Here is a 23,842-nt window from a genome sequence, read left to right as displayed (position 1 = left end):
GCATATATAATTCTACATTTTAAGGTTACAACCTTATATAAACTTTTTTTTTGGTAGTTCTTATACATGGGATTGTATACAACGAGACCATTTACCTTTGATATAGGGAAATCACAATTACTTACAACCATATGATGTGAAATCTAATAGCTTGGGTGTGTCACAAAGTTAAATTTCTTTTGAAATTTGAGCTTGGTCAATGAAATAAATGTAGCCACCCAATTTCACATCCAATGGTTAAGATTAATTATGACCACCTTGTATAAAAGTAAATGGCCTTATTATATACTTTCCCATTATGCATTGTAATATTGGTTGATAAGCCACAAGAAAGGTTTAAAAAAGCGGTGATTCGGATCGAAACCAGCCAATCCGGATCATGAACCGATCAAGCTATCTTGGTTCTCGCTAAAAATTTGGACCCGGTTTGTTCCATATATGAACCAACCGGTTATCTGACAAAACAAAAGAACTAGTCAGAACAAGCCCCACTTTTATTTTTTATTTTCAAATATTTTATTAGCTGGTTCACTTGGCCATATCGCTCATCCCCAATCGACGAAACCGATTTTCTAGATGGCCAATCTAGATCACCAATCCATTTTTTTAAACCTTAATCGTAGGGCTTTAAAGACACGTGTGTTGGTAATCAATATCCATGCTTTATTACCTGTCCTGACCAAATCGATGGACAGGAACAAGGGGCTTACCAAGCAATCTATTTTCTATAGGGAAATTATAGAATGAGACCATTTACCTTTGGTACAAGGTGATCACATTAATCTTGACCATGAGATGTGAAATTGGGTGTTTACAATTATTTCACTGACCAAACTCAAACTTCAAATAAAATTTTTCAAACTTTGTGACACATCCAAACTATCAAATTCCACATCGAATGGTTGTAAGTAATTGTGACCACATTGTATCAAAAAGTATATGATCTCATTATACCATCTCTTTTCTATATCCATATGCTATTTTATTATTTTACTATTGGAATGCTACCCACCTCCACTTAGTAAACTAACTAATTTATGCATTCAAAGTTTAAACTTGTCTTTAAAAATAAATAAATAAAAGCTTAAATTTGTCTTTCATAAGGGACTATCTTGATTTACGTTTTGGAATATTAGCTAGAATGTTAACATTGAAAAAAAGAAAAAAGAAAAAAAAAAAGCTAGAATGTTGTGAAGATAAGGTAAAGAAATCCCTCAATTCATTTCGTATCTCTCGATCTGAATGTAACAAGATAATTCAAATTTTAATATATCTAATGATGAAAAAGTATATAAAGAGAGGGCATCACGTAATACTGATATGAAAAGTTTATATAAGGTGAGGCCCTGAACACTCGATTACCTCAAAAATTTATTAGAAGAAGCTATTTCGACACCCAAAAATTCTCAAGTTGATCATCTCGACATCAAGACGAATGCACATAAGAAAAAATAGATTCTAAATCTTGAAAATAATACATCATATAATGCATTTTTTGGACAGTCAATTTACAAAAAATTTAAGTGTTAATAGATATGCTTGATCTATACTATTCAAGCTTTAAATTTTATAATTAGATATAAAAATTTTATTTTAGCCCATGACACATTTCTAAAACTAAAACACGATCTTTTGATATTATTTGAAGGTGCGCCTTACTTTGAATGTTTAGGGTCTCAACCTTATTCAACCCACACCCATACTGATAATAGAGTTTCTAATGAAAAAGGTGCTAATATCACAAATGAAAACAGTATGATCTAGATGCGCTTAAAGTCGTGTCAAAGCAATAATCTTGCTTGCCATCAAGGGCAATCTTCAAAAGTGAAAAGTGAAACTGTCTTTGTGTTTTTAGGAAATGAAGTAGAAAATAAACTATTTTTTTCTGCCCTTTCAAAAATCTATTGAGGCATTGCACAATGTTTTGTAGATAAGTGGGTTGCAAATTAGTGGCTAACCTGTCTGATGCATTTGCCACTACTCGCTCTTAAATAGATGGATAAAAATTTAATGTTGTTCCTAAAATTCCGGGTGCAAAAGCTTAAGCGCACTAAGAAAACCTTCAATGCCAGTAAAAAAAGAACAACTTTTATTACAATAAGGTCACGATTGATGTTAGCTGCTAGATGTGAAATCCAATTGTTGGGGTTTTACTTATCATCATGCTCAAGGTTCATTCAATTTTTTCTCAAACTTTTTGACAAATTACTAGCTCCTTAATTTCACATTTAGCGGATAGAAGTAATTATGACTCATTTGTATTAAAAATAAATAGTCTTATGGCATATAATTCCATAAATTTATTCATTTGGGTGTTTTTATCCACAAAGCAGGTGCAAGAGACTCCTACATGCATGCATGGATGGTTGGGAAATGAGTTTCCACCGGCCATTCTCAAAAACAATTTGCTGGATTTTGGTAAAGTGAGATAGGATCTAAATAATAAAGGAAAATGTTTATATAAGGTCGCAACCTTAAAATGTAGAATTACAAATGTGCCTTAAAAATCTATTGGAAAATGTTGTTTTAATGTTAAAAACCTTCTAATTGATCATCGAGATATAAAAAAAAAAAAAGATTTTTAATATAAGAAATAGTGCATCTTGCAATATTATTTAGACTGTCTATTTTCAAGATTTTCATATGTTTATAGATCTACCTGATTTTAACTATTTTTTAAAATTAAAATTATATAATTAAATATAAAAATAAATTTTGAGATAATCCTAAGAAATTTTTTACACTAAAATTACATATTACAGACCTCATAGAAACCACACCTTTTATTATTATCACAAAAGGAGAAGCCAAAGGAAGTTTGATGGGAGAATGAAATTAGCTTGTATTCAAATTCCAAAAGAGAGAATGGTACATAGAATAAGAATAAGGAATATGAGATGGACCCCACCTCACGTAAGTAACAATAGGGAAATATTTTGATAGGGCCGTTAGCTTTATCAAAATAAGTATAGTCTCACTTCAAAATTCTCCAAAAATTATAGTTTTGGCATCAGAAAACCATTAAATCGATCATCTTAGCTTTGACCTGGTGGTTGTGGAAAAAAAATAAGATTTCAAACTCTAAAAAATAATATATATTGTAATGCGTTGTCCATTTCAACCTAAAAATAAGTGTATAGAGATCAGCAAGATCTGTATCAATTTTTGAATTTTAAATTTCTTAATCAATATTAAAAATTAATTTTAAAGGCATTATGGAGATTTTCAATATCTAAAGGTGCCTTCTAGGCGAGGCTTTACTTTGTTTTCATAGAGCCTAGCCCCTTATTTATTTACTAATTATTTAGTTTCATTCCACCAACCGCCCACTATCAGTAAAAAGGCAAACTAGGCTGTGTATTGAGGCCCCCCACCACTAACGTCATCTCAAACCCCTCATCATTCACTTCAATTTAAATTCACAGAAGACGGAGTAAAGAAGGTGGAATGAGTCAATAAGGGAGAGATGAGTGTGAAAAGAGAGATGGTGAATAGTAGTAAAGTTTGTGAATAGGGATTAGGAATTGGCAAGTCATGCAATGGGAAGAAGAAGAAGGAGTGGTTATTGTGGTGGTTGTTTGCACCACCACCACCTAGCTTCACACATTCCATGCACCACCACCTTTCTCTCTCTACTCTCAGTGGCTGCTCTGCTCCTCCTCTATAAGGCAAGCCATCTCTCTCTGTCTCTGTTTTCGCTCTCCCCCCACCTACTAATAATGCAATTGTGAATTGTTGTGGAGCAGGTTGCCATCATCTCTCAAACAACAAAGACCATTGTTGGGCACAACCTGGAGCCCACCCCATGGCATAGGCATCAACTCCCCCCTGATAACAATCAGTGGACAGCAAAATATTCTAAGATTTTCCGCTGCTCCTATCTCCTCAATGCCTGCAGCAGCAGCAGCAGCAGCAGTACTAAACCATACAAACAACCTTCAATTGCCTATGCCAATCCGAATCTGAGTAGCAGTCGTGGCGAGTGCCCCGCCTTCTTTCGTTGGATCCACGACGATCTGTCACCGTGGAGGGACAGTGGGGTGAGGATAACGCAGCAAAAGGTTATGGAGGCGCGCAAATGGGCAGCATTCCGAGTGGTGATAGTGGGGGGAAAGCTCTACGTGGATCTTTATTATGCTTGCGTGCAGAGCAGGGCAATGTTCACAATTTGGGGCCTCCTCCGCCTCCTCGACAGATTCCCCGGACTGGTCCCCGACGTCGATCTCATGTTTGACTGCATGGATCGCCCTATGATCCACAGGTCCAGTTTCAACAACCAAAGCGCCACCAGCAACTCTTGGAATTGGCCCCCTCCTCCACTCTTCCGCTATTGCAGCTCAACCAAGCACTTTGACATTCCTTTTCCAGACTGGTCCTTCTGGGGTTGGTAAGTAGTGATCAATCTCCCCTTCCATTGAATCTCGCTGGTCTTTCATGCATTGTATGTAAATGTAATAATTTATAAACCTGTGCTATCAAAACAAACAACACACGCACGCACCAGCAACACCACCGCCACTGTTCATGCCGCTGTTCAAGCTCTTATAGACTGTTAGGTACCTAACCAATACGCCTCAAAACCCTTGGATGATTGAAACATGGAAAGTTAAGTCCTTAAACCGCGTAACATACCACCATGCTTCGCAGCTGACTTCCTTGGCAGCTCTCACTCTATGATGACTCTCCCTCTATGGTGGCCCTCACCCTGATTTTATTTTTTCAGGCAGCCTTTTCCATAGGTAGCCCTTTCCACAGGCCCTTTTCTAGGATTTAAACCTGGGTCACAGTGGTTATTCCGATACCAAGTGTTCGGTACCAGACCAATACGCCCCAAAATCCTTGGGTGATGGAAACACGGAAAGTTAGGCCTTTAAACCACCTAGGATCGTAACATAGACACTCATAAACCACCACTCAGTTATGCAAATCAAAAAGTCTTGATCTCTCCCTTGAACTTTGAACTAGATAATGTGGGTACTTGATTTTATTTGTTTATTGAATTGATTGGTGACTTTGGAGACTGGTCATTCTCTTGTAATGCATACTCTTTTCATCTAGCATTATCTTGATCCCCCTTAGTTCCCAATCCTTTGAACTCGAAGTATCGTCAACAGTTGAATGGATAACAAACGCATAGCCCCGGATTTCAAACTGTGAAAGCAGGTATCTAGGGTCACATTTGTAGGTATAAGATAGCAATTGCACAGACCAATGGAATTCATCTATTATAACTTATAAGAAAGAGACCAACTCTTGTTACGTTATAGTTTTGATCGACACAGTCACCCCTAGACCAGACCGAGATCATTGGCATTCCCATTAGTTATACCACAGTCTCTTCTGCACAGGTCAGAAGTGAACTTAGCTCCATGGGATGAAGAATTCAGAAGCATAAAGCGAGGTTCTCAAAATCTCAAGTGGACTGAGAGGGAGGCCAGAGCATATTGGAAGGGGAATCCTGACGTTCAATCTCCTGTACGTGAGGATCTGTTACGCTGCAATGACTCTGCAATTTGGGGAGCACAGATCATGCGTCAGGTAAGCTGGTGGCTGTACTTGCCTTGAAGCAATTTATATTTCTTTAGAGAAGAAACGGCATTTGTTATTCAAAGTTGTTATTGTCCCTGATTAGTCTTCCAAAGTGGACTATGGGCTTACCATCTCATTTGCATCACAGGACTGGGTAGAAGAAGCAAGAGCCGGTTATGAGAAGTCCAAACTTGCCAACCAGTGTACACATCGGTCAGAGTCATACTAGCCTTTATGGGTGAATTTGTTTCTTGAATTCATTGGCTCTATTTAATCATCATCATCCTCGGAGCTTTTTTCCAAACTATTTGGGGTCGGCTACACGAATCCTGGTCGGTCATTCTACTCTAGGCTTTATTTGTAAATATTTATTTTATTTTATTTTTTTCATGGCAGGTATAAAATCTATGCAGAGGGCTATGCATGGTCCGTGAGTTTAAAATACATTCTCTCATGTGGATCACTTGCATTGATTATTTCTCCACAATACTATGACTTTTTCAGTCGTGGCCTCATTCCAAGGAAATCTTTCTGGCCAATTTCAAGCACAAACCTCTGTCCCTCAATAAAGTTTGCTGTTGATTGGGGTAATGAACATCAGATTGAGGTATTCTCTCTTTTCTCATATAGTTCCATGCAAGTTCTACATGGTGTTACCATACTAAAAAAGCCTGACATTGCAATTTTGATAAAGGGCAAAACTTCATCTTAATATTTCACCATCTAGCCATATGGAAGACAAAAGAATGGCCCATAGAAAGCCTTGAAGCACAGAAAAACCTGGCATTCTGTTCTTAAGTTCAGCTGAGGACTTGTATATTATGGTTCAGGCCTGTAAATTGTTTGTCTGTTCTGAAGTTCAGCTGAGAACTTCAGTCTGTCGAAAACCATTTTTTTCTTTTCCTGTTATTTTCTTTCGTTGGGTTGTTCCTGAATCCTGAATGCTGGCATAGCTGTTCTCGTGTAGCAAACAAGCCCATAGGAGCCAATCGTGTTATATTTGATGAAATTAGATTGAGATGGAAAATTGAATGAGCAAGGACGTAGCCAAACCTCTCAATTGAGAGCCTAACATATATTTTCGGAGGCCTTTATCAGTTTTTCGACATACAATGCATGCTTCCAATCCTTTGTCACTGAAAGTTTAAAAGAAGGGAACCATCCTCGTACTCTGATTTATTTCATTGGTGTCAATCTGTGTGTCAGGCGGAGGCCATAGGCAGAGGTGGACAAGATTTCATGCAGGCAATGAATATGGAAACTGTGTATGATTATATGTTTCACCTTTTAATGGAGTACTCCAAATTACAAGACTTCAAGCCAAAGGCCCCTCCATCTGCACAACTCCTGTGTACGGAATCTGTACTTTGCTTTGCTGGGGCAAGAGAGAGGGACTTCCTCCTCCGTGAGACGCCTGCTGCTGATTCCTCCCACTCCCTACCCTGCTCTCTCCCCTCACCTGACAAAAAACTCATAGGGGCATGGACCATGCACAATCAACACATCATCAACGAAATCCAAGGGAAGGAGGTGGAGAGAAATGTGTCAACCTAGTTCCATGTTATATCACCCTTGTAGTTTGACATTCCTGCCAACCACCTTAAGAGGAAGGGATCGGGTACAGGTTTTATGTGATGAATGTGCAGAACATTGAGGTTCTCAGTTTCCTCAGTCAAGGAGATATGGCTTGTATTAATCAAGGGTGATTTTTGTTTCTTTGTATGCTTTTGCACATCTATTTTTGATGCCATGTAAGAGTGTAGATTGTATGGCATGTTAAAAGTGTAGGTTGTAAAACCAGAAAAAGAGGTGAGAACAGTGGCTAACCTAAAAATGTCAAGTTGCTTACCCCCAAATTGGGTGACCATGTATTTGTCGCATTTGGCGACCCAAAAGAACAGCCTTGCTAAGTTATCCATTGGATTGGCATCAAGGCACTGCCAAATAATGGCTTTTCAAATCCTATGAATCATTCTCTCGGCAAAAATAAAAACTGGCCATTGGCATGTTTAAAGACATGTTAGTGGGTGTTGTGGAGCCTCAGTGATCAAATGGGCTGCTTTATTCACTTTGGACCTGCCACCCATTCTGAATGAATGCACTTGCATGTGGCACAGATGGTGAAGATCTGATGCTGCGTTAGGTAGGTCACCGTGCTATAGAGCATGATACACAATTTCCCTGTTTCGCTTCCATTTAGAATGAGGCAACCAAGTTGGAGACAAGTTTATGGGTCCCTCTTTCAGCATTAAATTTCAAAGTTTGAATGCTTTCAAATTGAGTTTTTGGTAAATGGTGTCCTTTCCGACTTTCGAATCCAAGTTCTTCCAAAGTTTTGTTTCGTTAATAGTTTCAAGAAAAAAAAATTCTTCGAAGATTTTGAATACTTCATTCTTTTTCTTGCCAAATTTCTTTGGCTGGATTTTGACGAAAGATTTTGGTACCGCTGAAGGAAATAAAAATACAGAACTCCAAAGATCCATTGGGATGTGGAGTACGGCAGCAACATACACTCTCCAATTTGAGCCCGACCTTACATGTAATCCAATAATTATGCAAACACTTACATGCACTAAATATGGCTAGAATTATGCAGCAAATATTGCCTATCCAATAAAAATGGTACTATCAACACCCAACTTGATACCCTGTAATTTTTTACGGCCTTAAAAGAGTTACATTCACTGGGTTCAACCCCATGGCTAAACCACACTCTGCACCATGTTGCTATCTTGAGGTTGAGGGTTCAAACCTATATTACCCACCAAACAAATACATCTGACTAAAAAAATTGATTCCAATTGACAAATATTATGAGTTGCATCGGATGCATATATGTATGTGTGTGTATATATTGTGTTCATACAATATGAGACTGATTCAACAAGTCACTTTCAAGCTGACCACGGGCTCTTCGAGTCTCCAACACTCTTTGCATTGCATAATGGCACCTGCACAAATGATATCCCAAAAAAAAAAAAGTCAGGAATCTGAAATGCCAAAGTTTAGACCAATAAAACGTCCAAGGACAAACATTTGATGGCATGTGAAAAGAGTGGCAGGATGGTTCCTAGCCCCATATTGTATTAGTAAAACCACATAAGGAAAGAGGTTATCTGTACCCATCATTCCATCCAAGTTCCATTTTAGTATTGAGTCAACAAATGCGCCTTGAGAATCTAAAACATATCAAACCTTTTCCCTACAGTGGGAGGAGAGTAGGTAAATTCAAAGCAAGAAATTGTTTCACCCAAGAATTGCTTGAACATTGGTCAACATCACAATGTCAGAAAACTGTATGCATATCGAGCTACCTTTGCATCATTGAATTAGCCAGTCTTCTAATAGTTCATTAGAGATTCTCTCTCTCTCTCTCTCTCTCTCTCTCTCACACACACACACATACAGGGGGGGTTGGGGCATATGCATACACGCGGTTACAACTATCCTTTACAGGGCACCAAACTTTTCCCAGTATGGCCAAGTTTCTCTCTCCTCACATCTTGCACATCTTGAATTTTCACAAGGCACTTTTTATTAGTTTTTTGGAAAGGAACAAGCACAGCAATGTAAAACTTTACACTAGTGCTTCTCCATTTAATTTTTACTGGCCCTTCCTTGTCATAGATTCTTTTTTCTCACTTGTCAAACTTTATTGGCCATATTTACCAATCGAAATTTGAATAGTGGTTTTAGCAACCATTTTTATCTTGGGAAACGTTTATATATTGTGCTTTCTCTTTAACAGTCGACAGTTTTCATTGAAATTCCACTTGACGTGTAACACTATAGGCAACTCAACCCTGAACGCATTGTTAATGAACTTTCTTTAATGGTTCATCAGACACAGGTACTACCCTTTACTATGTGACGCCTATCACTTTCTTTCTACAGTCCTACTTAGTTCATTTCCGTTCAGAATTTCCTATGTTCTCCCCTATATCTTGATCCGAAATTTGATTCTCATGTTTTCCAATCCAGCACACCTAACTTGGCTTCTATTTAAATAGGGAAAAACTCAATGTCCTTGTTTCCTAGAAATGGTGGGCTACAGTATTCTATTTTGGTCAAACTGTGCTCTAAGGTAATGGTTTGCTATCATTTATTGATAGCTTCACAAGACCAGACCTTGATGTTGCCTAAAACAGGCCAGCCATTATAAAGCTGGACACCAGACCTTTTTTTTGCATAAAAAGGTTTCTTGAGACTAATAAAAATTTCATAGACTATTCGCTTTTGTGGCTTCAAATATACCACACAGAGAAGCTGCACAATAATCTTCCATTGAAATGTAGCTTTGTCCCATCAGGCCCCCACTACCATTAAATTAATTACAATGATGAGAACCAATGACGGAAACTTGCAACAATGTTCCTCACAAAAGATGAAGGCATGTGATTAAGCATTGCAAGAGTTGTTAAGAAAGAAATACACGGGCCAGTTTCTTTCTTTCCTTGTTTCTTCAGAGGGATAGACAAGTTACATATACTGCCTGGGAATAAAAGTAAATGCATTGGTTCAGGGCATTACGTTGATGAAGAATGTCAGGTGCATCTAGGTAAGAAAATAGCTACAAGAACGGATATAATGGTTTGGCAAGTAAAATGTCATATGGCAAGAATGTGACATGTCTTTTCATTGCTACACATACTTTTCTCTACATGTATAATAATGCAAATCCATGCAAGATAAATCAGACAATAAAGTTCAATGTTGACTTGCATAGAACATGGGGACAATCTCTAAATAAAAGGCATAAAAAAAATGTCTTATTACCTCCATGGCAAGTGATCGAGGAACATGTACGGGCTAACAATTATGTCCTTAAAACTTTCTCTATCAGCCAAGAAAGCTCTATAGTTAGTTTCTCTGTCATGAGATTTCCAGCTTTTCCATAAAGGGAAATTCATTTCCCTTAGTTCTGGTACTATATGAATCACCAGGCCAGGGAGAAACATCTCCCGTGGATCTCTAAGTGACCCGTCACTAGACAGTGAGGATTCCAGAAAAAGAAAATGAGATGAATTATTTCCATAGTCAAGTGTCTCAGTATCTCTCTCAGTGCAAGGTTCAACACATGTACGCATCATATCAGGACCGCTGTCCGTATTGTACTCTTCTGAATTATCTGTCTTCACAAAATCTTGGTCATCAATGTAGGAAGTTGCTTCTTGATAAAGAACAGTCTCATCTGGTTCACTTCCTGCAGCCAAGGCACAGATCTTTTTAGAGGACAGACTCCCAGATTGCATATTTAAGTCTGAAGAGATGTCTACTATTTGAAAAACATCAGGAGCATCTTGGTGGCCATCATGACATCCCAAAGGCTCAACTGAGGATGCATTCACTGCACACTCAAAATTATAGACATCCCAGATCTCATTTGTTAGTACAGAACCATGCTGATCACTGGACATGTTCAGCATGCAAGAAATCGCATGAGCACACAGCCAAACCCCACCTTTGATCATGGATTTGTAGTGCCCTCTCCTAAAGATTTGGCTACCATCATCACCAGTCATAGCATTGGAATGTAAAGGTGGCACATGATCTGTTTGACACTTGTTTGCACACATAAGGTGTCTCGCAAGTTTGCAAATCGTGGCAGAATTTGCTGAAGAACCCTGTGCCAGAGCTGCAATGGCAGCTGATTGGAGCCTTAGGATCGAGCTTACTGAAAGGCGTGCTGAGAATTCATCATTGTATACAATACTGCAAACAGTCAAACACGGGACAAATGAAAAGCATTTTTTTTTTTGGTGGGTGAATGAGGGAGGAAAGGGTCTCGTGCCCATTTTCATTAATTCAAAGAAAGAAAAATAATTATAAAAGTACATTATGACGCCCTTCGATGACTAAAATTTGCTACAGAAGAATAAGGAGATAAGAAGATAGAATCTGGAGGTCGAGCCATCCAAATCGTTGCCTCCGTTGACAAATGAAAAACCTCCAAATCGTTGCCTCAGTTGACAAATGAAAAACAATTGCATTACAATAAGTTCGCAGAACTGATCCCTTTCAAGCATGTGTCACAGACAATGGGTGCCTTGAACCATAGTTTTCTAATCCACAGACCTCTAATGGAGAACATTACATACTATGCATTATCTGGACGAGCACTGCCCAAACGCTATGCCACAAAACATTTTAGGTAAGGACATATTTTGTCATTTGCAAAGGGCAATGACAAAAATGTAAAGAGCAAAATTTCAGAACCAACATTCATTTAATGTCAATCTGACTTTCCCGAGATGATTTTCACCACATGTCCCCTCTAGAATTATATGATGAATTTGTAATTGACTCCATCATCTCTGGAAAAAAATTAAAAGAAGTTCCCTGCCCAAAATATTTGTGATACAAGGGTAGGTGCATTTTTTGTCTATTTGGGAATCCTTATTTTGCATGACATTCATGCCCAAAAAAATTACAGTAACTATCAACGAGGCTAAAGAAATATAATTTCATGTAAGCAGAATATGAGACTCAAAAATAGACATCCGAAATCTATGGATACCTTGTGACAAAATCTGAACATGCTTCTGCTATGATTCGATCAACACATGGTAGTGTTCCATATGAGTACACATGTAGGTTTGGATAATGTTTGTATAGCTGCAAGCAAAAAAGGCATACAACAAGATCAATCAACAACATAAACAATCAATAACAAAAATTATTTCCCTTGACACCTAAGCAAGAAATGTTTCATTAATCAAGCATGAGAACCAGAGGATAGCACTAATTTCATGAATTTTCATTAAAGTGAGAAATATATTGGCAAGGACAAAAATGTAAAAGAAAACTTACCCTCAATCCCAACAAAGCACCAATAGCACCACCTAAAGAATGTCCAACAATGCGAATGTTGTAGCCCTGACACTCGCACCCAGGTCCCAATAGAGAATAGAGGAAGCTATTCATTTTAAACTTAGAATCATCTAAAAAGCAATAAGTTCAAATTATCATCAAGCTAAAGGGAAATACATTACCAAACATTTCAGATTATGAAATTATCACATCTTCCATAATAGTGGAAGAGTAGCATCCATCGTTTACAGCCAAAATCACTATTCACAAGAAAGAAGAAAGGGGTATATAATAAGGCAAAAGTAAAAAAAGATCAACATAATAAACATCTAGTCAAATATGCAATGAAAGGGCAGTCGTTTTGCCCAAGACGACAATTTTACATGAATGATCTCACGACTGAATAATTCATTTTTTTTCAAGATTTTCTTAATGAATGGAACAACAAAAACATCAAAGGTTCATGTAGATTTAAGAAGCAGGAATCCTCCATGAGATCTTTTCCAAAATCAGTAATTTTCTTGATGAATGGAACAACCAAAACTTCAAAAGCTTATAAGGCTATGGAGGAGATCCACGAGATCATTCAAAATTCTTTAACATGAATATTCTTTGCACACGGAAACCCTAAGATCATAAGCAGCAGGGCTCTAGGTCCATGAGAGGAATAAATACATAGCACGGCAGCCATAGTGCATGATGGGAAAAAATCCCTAGGCAACACAAAAGAGCTTCAGGCCATTGAACACCAGCCAAATAAGTGGCTTAGGACAAGGGCAGATCATTTATGTTAATTACGAAGTACAAAACTTTATGATGACCAACGGCCAGAAATATCACCAGATTCAAATTTTGGGTACGCATGAAAGAGTTCAGAATCACACCTTCTCATAAATAGGATGGTTACTTATGAGTTACCAATAAGTAACACAACAAGCATGCAAACCAGTTCCAATGAAGTGCAAGAGATAAAATGGGCAAGAGCTAATTTCCATAATTCTAGAATGGATAATCCCTACACATGGCAACATTTTAGAAACCATACCAGATATTCAACTGAAAAAGCGGCTGGTCTGGCCCTATCTACTTCAAGCACTGATTACAGTGGACCAGTTAAATGAAATAAGGATGAAAATTTGTCAATTGATGGGTCTCTATTAAAATAGGCACTTCGATGAAAACCAATCTTTTTTCCTGAAACATCTTGGCACTTTTGCTGAACACAAGCAGACCATTTTTGGCCCCAGTTCCCAGTCCAACTAATTAACCCAGACAGGGAGCCCAGTTTGTACAGCATTCTTACTGGTACTGATGCATATTCGGAGAAGAGGAGGGTAAAGAGAGCTTGCGTGAAATACTAAAGATGAAATGGCAAGAATATATTATAGTAGAAAGCAAGAACAGTAAAAGATTAGACCCCTCCTATTGGTCTAAGCATGTGTTGATACAAGATTCATTAAATTCCTTGTCATTTGCATAAAAGACGCATATAGTGGGCCATCTTGAACTATAACTAAACCATTATTTTTCTTACTCTATTAAAAAGAAAAAGCTAACAAAGTGCAAAATAAATTACCCTAAGACCAATGCCAGCTCTCAAAGTTTATAACTACATATAGAACCCTTGTCAAGGGACTGGCATATAAAATCTCATGAATATCACCTAACACTTCAACTGAGACCTCCAGTTCCCCTTAAGAATTTATCACAAATGTGCAACTTCTAAGTTGAGCCACCACTATCATGTAGGCACCAAAATCAAGAGATGCCCAAGAATCAGCAAGTAGACATCATAATATGACCCATTACTACACTAACCAAAGCATCCACAGTTTCCAATATGTAGACACCATAATATGACCCATTACTACACTAACCAAAGCATCCACAGTTTCCAATATGTACTACAGCCATTCATCTACTTCATCGTTCCCCCTTCTAGGCCTCTTTTTTCATTTTTTCTATAGTGATTTTTCAAGTTTTTTAGCCACACCAGCCAGAAAAGATGACAACCCTGGGGAATCTCTACCCCCCTCACTTGCTTGACAAGATACTACATTTATCACTACCCTCTGACAGCAAATAATCTCTCTCTCCTATTCAACCACCATAACTTCAAATGTATGAATCACATCTAAAAATTAAGAAGAATCCCCTCTAAAAATTAAAGAGAAGGCTAGATATACACTTGAATACAGATATTAAACTATGGATGTTTAGCACATGGAGTTACTTGGGTGGAATAAAAAGACATACATCCAAACTACTCAAGGAATCAGGCTTGGGCTTCATTAGTTAGTTATTGCAACATTAGGTCCTAAATTTGATTTCTACCACCGAACTACCCAAGAAAAGGGCCCTATATCTGCTCAATACATATAAATACAAAAGCACAGGAAACAATTCTATAAGGGACAAGATGCATACTATCAGCTTCCGACTTGTGATCATTGTCTCCAGTCTCTCCATCTATTTGCATATAGAGCTCTCGAGCAGCTTCAACTATACCAGAATGGCCATAATGTGGGAAAGATGAAAGAACATGCTGCTTTACATCGGCAGCTAAAGCATTACTACTGCATATAAGGAAAACATTTTTGGTACATCAGATTAACAATTAAAGAAAACTTGCATTAGAATAAGAATTACTGTTAGCAAGGTTTCCAAAGGCCATTCATTGATCAGATGGGCAAGGTTATAGAATGATGCTAGACTAATGATATGTAAAGTTCCCCATGGAAACAAGTCAAGGTATTTCAGCATAGGAAGCAATATGCAGGACCAACACAAGAATGAGATCCTCCCTTCAGATTACCATTAGAATGGAAAAAACAAAATAGCTCCATGTACAATTACTTATGAATCACCTGACAATAATTTACACACAAATGCCTTATTAAAAAGAAAACATTTGAAGATCTGACTCAAAGCCTACTTTAATAGCAGTAAAAGAGACATCCATGTGAACATGGAAGCGTAGGGCAGCAAAATATAATGCAAACAAGATGCTTTGTGTGTTGTAAATTGCAATCCCAACAAGAGCACAATTGGGTTGTCATTTTAGAAGAATGAATTTGACTAAGCAGAAGCAATACCGGCACGTTCAACTCAGATATTGCTGTCAATAATTGAAACATGCATCCAACAGGAGAGGAAAGTGAGAAAATCCTTATATAACCAAGGAGGTCACCCACTGAGCACAGAAGAGACATTGTATCATTCCTTGCAACCTTCAATTACAGAGGTGAAATCTTCGGTGGATTTGCCTGTAGATGATCCTCTGAAGGGCATGGTCAGAGAGGAATAACATGATTTTCAAAGGTGTTCTCTGCAGAATGGATTTTTTTGATATGATATGTGATATTTTGATCTCTTGGAGTTTGGCTCTTCGTGAAGAGTGTCAAACCTGTGAATCTTTGTCTTGATAAAATCATCATGGTGTTTAGCGAGTCCTCAAGATGGTTAAATCCCTGATCAATTGGTTTTCTTTCCCAACAGGTACCTATACGTTAACTTCATCAACATCTCTAAAGGAAAATAAATGCCCTTTAGAGATGTTTATCATCCTTTCCTTGGCCCATGGTATTACACATGATGTTTTAGCTAACAGCGGTGGGGAATGCATCTCATTCACCCTAAACTTCACGAAGGTGATTGAAATCAAGTACTTTTGGATGTGAAGGTCTGAGGAAAATCCCTTTTTGGGCTGGTTCACTCCTGAGTTCACGATGCTGCTGCTGCCACAAATCCTAGTCTCACAGATCCTACCGTTTCATTTCCCTTGCTCTATACCCTCCTCTTTTCATCCATATGCTTATATAGACATGCACAGCATGTGGGGTGTGTGTCTCTGTGCACTAACATTCAACGCATGTACGTTTTGAGGAGAAGCTCAAATACCTCAGAGATAACCAAATTCAAAAGATATAAAAATAAAATAAAAAGAAACGAGAGAAAATAGGACATATGAGACAATAAGTGTTTCCTATTTCCTATTTTATATATCTACCATGTAGACAACCCCAAATAGTTTGGGATAAGGCTAGGATGATGATACACCTATCATGTGAAAATAGAGAGGAGAACATAGCTTAAATCCAGAGTAATTTTAAAACTTCCTTTTGAAGTTAGAAGTCTAGATATTTAAAGGTCACTCTTGCATTTTAAATGGAAATTGGAAAATTTTGGAAACAAAAATTTAGGAAAAATCTTTATAATTATCAAACGGATAAAGAGGATGCAGTGTAGAGAGAGAGAGAAAGAGAGAGAGAGAGAGAGAGAGAGAGAGAGAGAGAGAGATTTCCCTTAGATTAGCTGAAGTAAATATTTGAAGAGAGAATTTTATTATCCTTGAGGAAAAAAAAAAATATTTATTATCTGTGTTATATGTGTATGCATGTATGTTTGTATGCATATGGAAGAGTTTTTTGTGTTGTCTAGACCTCCATGCAAAAACCATTCAAATGAACAGTGGAGATTAGATGAGACAACCACCCACTAATGCAACAACACCACCAAGATTGCCCGCACCATCACCTCCACCACCCCACCACCACTGCCCTCAACAACCCACCACTCTGCGAGTAATGGTGGTGGTGGCAAAGTGTGTGTGTGTGTGTGTGTGTGTATGATTTCATGCAACGGTTGTATCATAGTATAATGCAACTGCACTTCTAGAAAACTATGTTTGTGGTATTTGTATGACCCAAAATTTTATACACACACTCTCTTCATCTCAACAATCAATTTTTTTTAAAAAAAACTCATTTGCACCCTATATATGGTCAAAATGAGTCCCTCTAACAATGAATCTAGACCGTCCATTTGATGAATTTCAAGATCTAGGCCTTTATGAATTCAAAATCATTTTTCTTTTTTAATATTGTTAATCTAATGATAATAAAATTTATCTAAAAAATTTGGAAAGAAAAAAAATCATTCTAAGGCCTAGATCTAAGCATCTCACCAAAATGGACGGTCTGTATTAATTGGGCTAAAGAAATACATTCTAGGTTGTGTTTTCAAATTTTTCTTTTTTGTAATTGTTCATTAGAATGAAAAAAAACAAATGGCCCTAACATAGTTTTTGAAGGTTGTTGCATCATATATATATATATATATATATGGAAAAAGCTGGCATAGGTCCACTAGTCTACAGCTAGCTACATATGAGCCCACCGGCCCAGATTCAATCTATATATATATATATATATATATATATACACGCAGCGCACACACACTCACCCATACACACACACACATAAATAATGCAACAAATGTACCTGTATTATTCAAACATCACACATGCCCTTGGGGGCAAGACAATCCAGATCATTGCAACAACATCTGACATTTCAACCTGGAATATTGTACATATTCAAAACTAGGTGCTTTAAATTGTAAATATGAAGAAAGAGAGTTACGTTAGCAATCCATCCAATTCTTCTGCAGAAAGGGTACATTCTGTGCACAACCCGTCCGTTATGAGGTCTTCAGGAGTCTCAGTTCCTCTCACAACAATTACAACACATTTTACATGATGTAGAACCACCACAAAATAAGCAGCTTCACACTTTGTCTGCAATAAAAAAAAATGAAGCTCTTCTCAGTAAAACCTTCTTTTTTGTGTTTGTTCTCAGGAAAAACTTCTAGAGGAACTGTTATTTTTAGAACTTCGAGATAATAGAAGAATATAAGAGATTTGGATGTTATACCAATTAGAAGGAAAGGAAATTTTGAAGGATATAAGAGAGTTTGAGATTATGGCCAAAAAATAGAAAAGGGAAGTTCTTTTAGAATAGGCTGATAAAATCATCAGATAGCCAACACTCAATTATTTGTGCTATCATATTTCCTCTAAAAATCTAAGAGATTATACTTTAGAAGACAGTTACATGTATCAACTGAAACATATATCACATTAACTATTTACAAGGGTCAGAATAGATTCCAATAATCAGCTAATATTTAATACGAATATACAATGGTCATTGGTCGTAGGATAGGAGACCCTAGAATGAAATGAACCCAACCATCAAGAAGACAATGAAATGGTTCTGAACCATTCATTGCACATAGAGAAAATCTGGAATTTTTAACACGGATTATCCATCTTAGACTGCAAACCTGAATATCATCAGTTTCATACTTCAATTATTAATTGATCTGTCCATGACTTCTTTTGGTTGTAAAGTCCCAACCACTGGAGATCTTTGTAAGTTGGAGAAGGAAGTTCTCTGTGTGATCCAAACTTTTCCCCTGAAGGAACAGCCCAAACCTCTAGTTCTCTACGAAAGGATAACAATGCTGTTGTTTCCATAGGCCAGCATAAGCCTCTGAAGGAGTATACTAGAAGTATTTAACACAAACTTGGAAGCCCATCTCACGACCTTGCCAGTGAAACAGAAAATCCAGGTAACCTTGTCTAAGTCAAGGTTTAAATGTCCATCTTAAGTGTATGGATAAAATAACAAAGAAAGTGAGATAAAGAGGATAACAAACAAAGTGAGATAAAGAGAATATATTTTAAAAGTTCTGTAAATGAATGAAAGATATATAGGTGCAGAAACCCCAGTACAATAACCAAATCAACTCATTTGGATAGAAAATATCAAATAACTGCTGCACCAAAACAATATACAAGGCTATGAGCCAAGCGCAGTTGACCTTCCAATGCTCAAATCCAATTCTATCTCGGACTTATGGAACCTGGTTTTCTGATCTTAAAGAACAATACCTGGCTTACACGCCCTCCACGAAGTGCTTCCGGAGGTAAATTAACATATTTAAGAAAGGCTGCTGCATGACCCCTCCACCAATTATCACCTTGAAGAATGGGTCGCCTGCAAAAAGAATGGACCAGAAACGTTAAAATCACATTCTGAAACCATCCTGCAGCTTGCAAGGGATGGACCAAACTACATGCAATAACACTACTGAAATAAAATAAATCAATGACAAAGTTCACAAGAAAAATTGAAAAATTTCCAAGGTTCCAAAACAATATTGCTTCACAATCCTCGTGACATTACTAGTAACAAAAAAGTGCTTTGGTGATTCAAGTAGAAAACCTGGTGAATGTCCAGGGAGTCAAAATCCCTTGCCGGTGGAGCCAAGCACAAGGAAATAAGATAGGATTTCTTCCAAAATCAAGCAACGGCCCCTGCAACAAAGAGCACCTTAAATAAAGCAGAACACAACAGACAAAAAATAATCAAATCAGTAATATTCCAAGACAGAACTGTGTAGGCAGCTTCTGCAAACTGATGAAACATGGCAGCTTCCTGAACCCGTGCTTCCGGTGCCTGTGGAAGCCCATCAAATGATGGTAGTGATTCTCTTTGTCTCTGAAGGAGTGCAAGCCCTGCCCAGAAAGGGTTGTTCCAAGATCAAACAAGTCATCATGTTTAAGACCAATCTAACACAATTACTAGGTGATTTGAAGAGAATTTATAATCCATGAAAGAGTATAAGATAACCTTAAAAGTTGTGAATAGAAGGGAGAAAATAGTTATCTTGGATCACTGCCATTGCATAAGAAAAAGGTGATCTATATCAACGAACTACAATACCAACCAGAAAAAAACAGATGGAAGGGACCCGTGCACATGGTCAGCAAAGCACAATGGATTATGAGTCGTGACTTTTGAACTGAACTACAGAAACTCAACACTTAATTTCATCGAGTAATTGACACTCAACAAAGCTTCCAACAACCTGGGGATCCCTCTCTAACTCTCCTTTCTTTCCCTCCTTATCAGATCAGTCGAGCCTACGTACTCCCTCAACCTTGGTATGGACAAACAAAAAAGAAAGAAGAAAGAACAGAATTGAATTCTCTTCTTAATTGAATTCTTCACCGATCTACAAGGATCAGAGTATATATATATATATATATATATACACACACCTAGATGGAGAACTACGTATCATGATCTAGAGACATTAAAAAGCACACACACAGAAAAGATGGACGTGCAGTGAAAAACAGATTCCAACTCTTGTAAGTATGTTGAACCAACCAAACAAAGTCCAAAGTTCAACAAAATAATTTAGGCAAGCAATTGAAAGAACGAGACAAACTCAAAACAGCAAGGACCTAGTTCTCCTCCATATTCACTCTTCTTTCATTGTCAAAGATGGCACTCTCATATCAAAAAAATCTCCTGAATGCATAAATTGTTTTCTCGGAATTTTACTTCCCCTTACTTAATATGGATGACTCAGTTAAAAATCCAATTTAATGTGGATGAAATGTAGACACACTATTAGCAGCTAAATGCTATAGACACAAAATTCAGTTCAATACCATATATAAATCCCAAGAATAACAGAACTTAAGAGGACCAATAGGCGTGGAACCAGAACGAGAACTTCCAATGAGCAATATTGATGGTAAAGGAGCAAACAATACCAAGTTAGGCCTTTTTTGCACATAAATGTGTTTGTTATCATGGTTAGACATCCTATAAATGTGTTTATTCATAACAATCTCCTGAAGCATATCAGCAAGCTCACTTAGACATAACCAGAAGAAACGTCAATTGTACAAACAATAAAACTGTAGATCAAATATAAATACGGTGGCAAGTGAAAGATGACAAGTCAAGTAAATCCATTTTCACATTAAGCATTATCTTGGGAAGCAAAGAAAAACCTGCCAATAGTTCCAAATGCCCCGTGCCTGTTGCACGATATGCTACAAGATCCCCCAATAGCCTCGCCACTGAATCGATCTCATCTTCCTCCAACACGCTCCTAAATGAAGAGAGAGAGAGAGAGAGAGACATCAGATGAACAAGACTGAAACCTTTGTAAAGTCATTGGGTGGGTCAAACAACGGAAGAAAAAGCATTGAAAATTGCAGGAGCCTACAAGTATTTTACACGTCCCAAACAGCACAAAGCCTCTCGAATCCCATGATCAAATACCTCCCTGTAATGAGCTTTCCAGGCAGTATCATGAGTTGCATAGAAGGACCGCCACCTTAAAACATCTGATCCAGTACAACATTGTACAGCCACCAAAAGACACGCGTGGATCAAGAAAACGAAAACTAGAACTCGCTTCCAGCTTGTCCGATGTGCCTCCTCCGCTGCAATAAACATGCAACAAACTAATCTCAAAGTCTGCATTATCAAGCAGCATGAGAAATTGATATGGGGGTACATACATAAACATATTAACTAGAATCCTTTTATGAATTAGAAAGGAATGAGGTACATGAAATATTGGAGGGACAAAAAACAATATACTCATTGAATGAGTATAGCGGAGACGAGGATGTTGAGATGGATAAGTGATAAGAAAAAAAGGAATAAAATATGAAATGAATCCATTCGAGAATTTAGGTGTAGCACCAATAAGCGATAAGATGAGAGATAGTAGAATTAGATGGGTTCGTTATGTGTGGCACTTACGATAGTAGAATTAGGTGGGTTGGCTATGTGTGGCACAGACGATAGTAGAATTAGGTGGGTTGGCTATGTGTGGCACAGACGATAGTAGAATTAGGTGGGTTGGCTATGTGTGGCACTGCCCAAGTACAACGATTAGGAGGTACAAGTTAGTTCAAGTGGAAGAAAGTAGTCCGACGAGATATGGGAACTGATGGCAGACCAAGATTCGTGTAGCCGACTCCAATTAATTGGGATTCGTGTAGCCGACCCCAATTAATTGGAAAAAGGCTATGATGATGAAATGAGGTGCACAATTTGACCAAAATGGGCTCATAAATCCTTTATACTCTAGCGAGAGTGCAAACTAACAATCCATGTAGCAGAGCAGATGACAGGCATAAAGAATTAGCATATGGAGGCAATGGCATGCAATTCAAATCAAGGGATTAGTTTTCTGACAAGTAAAAAAAAAAACAAAAAATTTCAATGGCAATGTCCCAATCACTTACCAGAAAAGCAACTAGTAATTGAATTTCCATTAAAAGAAGACGATGTGTTCCTAACAGCAACAAACATCAAATATACAGCAGCTAAGAACTGCATCACTGTAATAACCATTCCTAAGCGAGTCCACCAAAGCCACCGCTTGTACCTCATCTGTTCAAAGAGCATGAACAAAAAAAACAAAAAACAATCTCATGGTGAACAGACAAAGAAGAAGATAGATGAGTAATTAATCACGCATGATGAAGTAGTAGGTGCAGGGTGGAGAGACTTAGGGGGGGTATTTACTCGTCGGTCGCGTCGGACTACAGTGGCTTCGCCAAGATAGGCGGCACCAATGCCGCCGCCGCCATTGTCTGTATCGAGCTGCTGCTGCGGGTGGGAGCAGGTGAGGATGGTGACGGCAGTAGCCTCCTGAGCGGCGGCCGTGCCAACGATGGCCAGGATCCTCACGGCAGCAAGCATTGCCACCAATACAAATGGTGGTCCATATGATGAAAACAGGCATTCTTCTTCTTCAGCGGCTGTGTTCGTGGGGAGGAGGAAGAGGAGGATGGCAGCTAGGGCAAGTGCGGAAATGTTGGCGAGGGCGAGATAAAGAGTGACCCACCTTGCGCTCTTTGCCCTCCTCCACCACCCCCTCAACATTTCCTTAATTCGAGGAGGAGAAGGACCACCACCACCTCTTTCTCCACATTCTATATTCTTCACAGCAATTGATTTGAAATTTGTTCCCCCTTGAATTCTCTCACTGCCCGTGATTGAGCAATGGATCAGAAGAAGAAGGAGATGCTATCCCCGTCCATCAATCAATCAATCGGAAAGAAAGAGAGGGATGCCATTTTCCATAAGAATTCCTAGCTTTGTCATGACATGGTCCATTGAAAATAAATAAATAAATTTGAATTGGGGGAAGATGCCAAGGAGAGAGCGAGAGAGAGAGAGAGAGAGAGGCCAAGTTTGGTGGCAGGGAGAGGCCAAAAAAAAAAAAAAAAACAAAACAAAGCGATAGGGACGACTAGCTTTGGCTTAGCTCGGCTTGGCTTGGCTTGTTTCGGCTCGACTCGGCTTGGCTTGGCTTGTTTCGGCTCAAATCGGCTTGGCTTGCTTGGCTAGGCTTTTATCCGCTTTGCATAGCTCGGCTTGCCGTGAATTTTCTTGGCTTGGCTTATTTCGGCTCCGTTTGGCTTTATATTGCTAGGCTACTCTTGTATGGTCTCCACTCTCCACATATTAGTAAAGAAACATTCCATTATAGCTTAGCTGAGTGATACAAGCCGAGCCAAGCTGAGCCTAGCCGTTATAAGCCGATCTAAGCTGAGCTGAGCCGATATAATCCGAGCCGATCCTTTTAAAGCCAAACCGAGCCAGAAAGCAAAAAGTGAACGCTATAAAATTAAAATAAATTTTATTAATATAAAATGTTTAAAAAAATGTATTTAAATATATAAAAAATAAAATATTAAAACTAAAAGGATTTGTGTTTTCACTGGAGTACGTTGTATACCTACTCCATTTACTCTATCCACCGTTAATGAAATAGAACGATAGATCTCTCTCATCATCATCAAGTAAGTTACCTTAACTGCCCTTCTCTCATC

The 23,842-nt window shown here is 38.1% G+C and overlaps 2 protein-coding genes across 8 annotated transcripts; one reads left to right on the top strand and one right to left on the bottom strand.

Annotated features, from left to right (window-relative positions):
• The first annotated feature begins 3,444 nt into the window (after positions 1-3,444).
• Positions 3,445-7,385, top strand: LOC18437971 (O-glucosyltransferase rumi-like protein (DUF821)). 2 transcript variants are annotated; one of them, XR_016060141.1, is made up of 6 exons: positions 3,445-3,668; positions 3,747-4,387; positions 5,349-5,538; positions 5,678-5,861; positions 6,034-6,136; positions 6,736-6,834. XR_016060141.1 is itself a non-coding variant. In XM_020669241.2 (6 exons), the coding sequence occupies exons 1-6, from the start codon at positions 3,540-3,542 to the stop codon at positions 7,081-7,083; spliced, it is 1,584 nt and encodes a 527-aa protein (XP_020524900.1). In that variant the 5' UTR covers positions 3,445-3,539; the 3' UTR covers positions 7,084-7,385. The 2 variants fall into 2 exon arrangements, 1 of the variants encoding a protein (XP_020524900.1); XM_020669241.2 differs by having other exon boundaries at positions 5,678-5,742; positions 5,926-6,136; positions 6,736-7,385.
• A 774-nt stretch (positions 7,386-8,159) lies between these two features.
• Positions 8,160-23,406, bottom strand: LOC18437972 (lipase class 3 family protein). 6 transcript variants are annotated; one of them, XR_016060140.1, is made up of 14 exons: positions 22,530-23,406; positions 22,247-22,394; positions 21,214-21,433; positions 20,996-21,096; positions 19,581-19,702; positions 19,410-19,501; positions 19,076-19,181; positions 17,763-17,917; positions 14,767-14,915; positions 12,340-12,599; positions 12,047-12,144; positions 10,991-11,241; positions 10,306-10,876; positions 8,160-8,480 (listed from the first exon to the last, which is right to left on the bottom strand). XR_016060140.1 is itself a non-coding variant. In XM_006848168.4 (14 exons), the coding sequence occupies exons 1-14, from the start codon at positions 22,887-22,889 to the stop codon at positions 8,390-8,392; spliced, it is 2,595 nt and encodes an 864-aa protein (XP_006848231.1). In that variant the 5' UTR covers positions 22,890-23,406; the 3' UTR covers positions 8,160-8,389. The 6 variants fall into 6 exon arrangements, 5 of the variants coding, with proteins under 5 accessions (XP_006848231.1, XP_011624771.1, XP_088729155.1 ...); XM_006848168.4 differs by having other exon boundaries at positions 12,340-12,470; XM_011626469.3 differs by having other exon boundaries at positions 10,306-10,732; positions 12,340-12,470.
• Between the last annotated feature and the right edge of the window lie 436 nt (positions 23,407-23,842).

This window comes from Amborella trichopoda, chromosome 8 (assembly GCF_054954075.1).
Source record: "Amborella trichopoda isolate Santa Cruz 75 chromosome 8, AtrichopodaSantaCruz75HAP2 v2.0, whole genome shotgun sequence".
Taxonomy (NCBI): Eukaryota; Viridiplantae; Streptophyta; class Magnoliopsida; order Amborellales; family Amborellaceae; genus Amborella; species Amborella trichopoda.
Note: the sequence above shows the minus strand (reverse complement) of the source record. Positions and strands in the feature narration are given on the sequence as shown.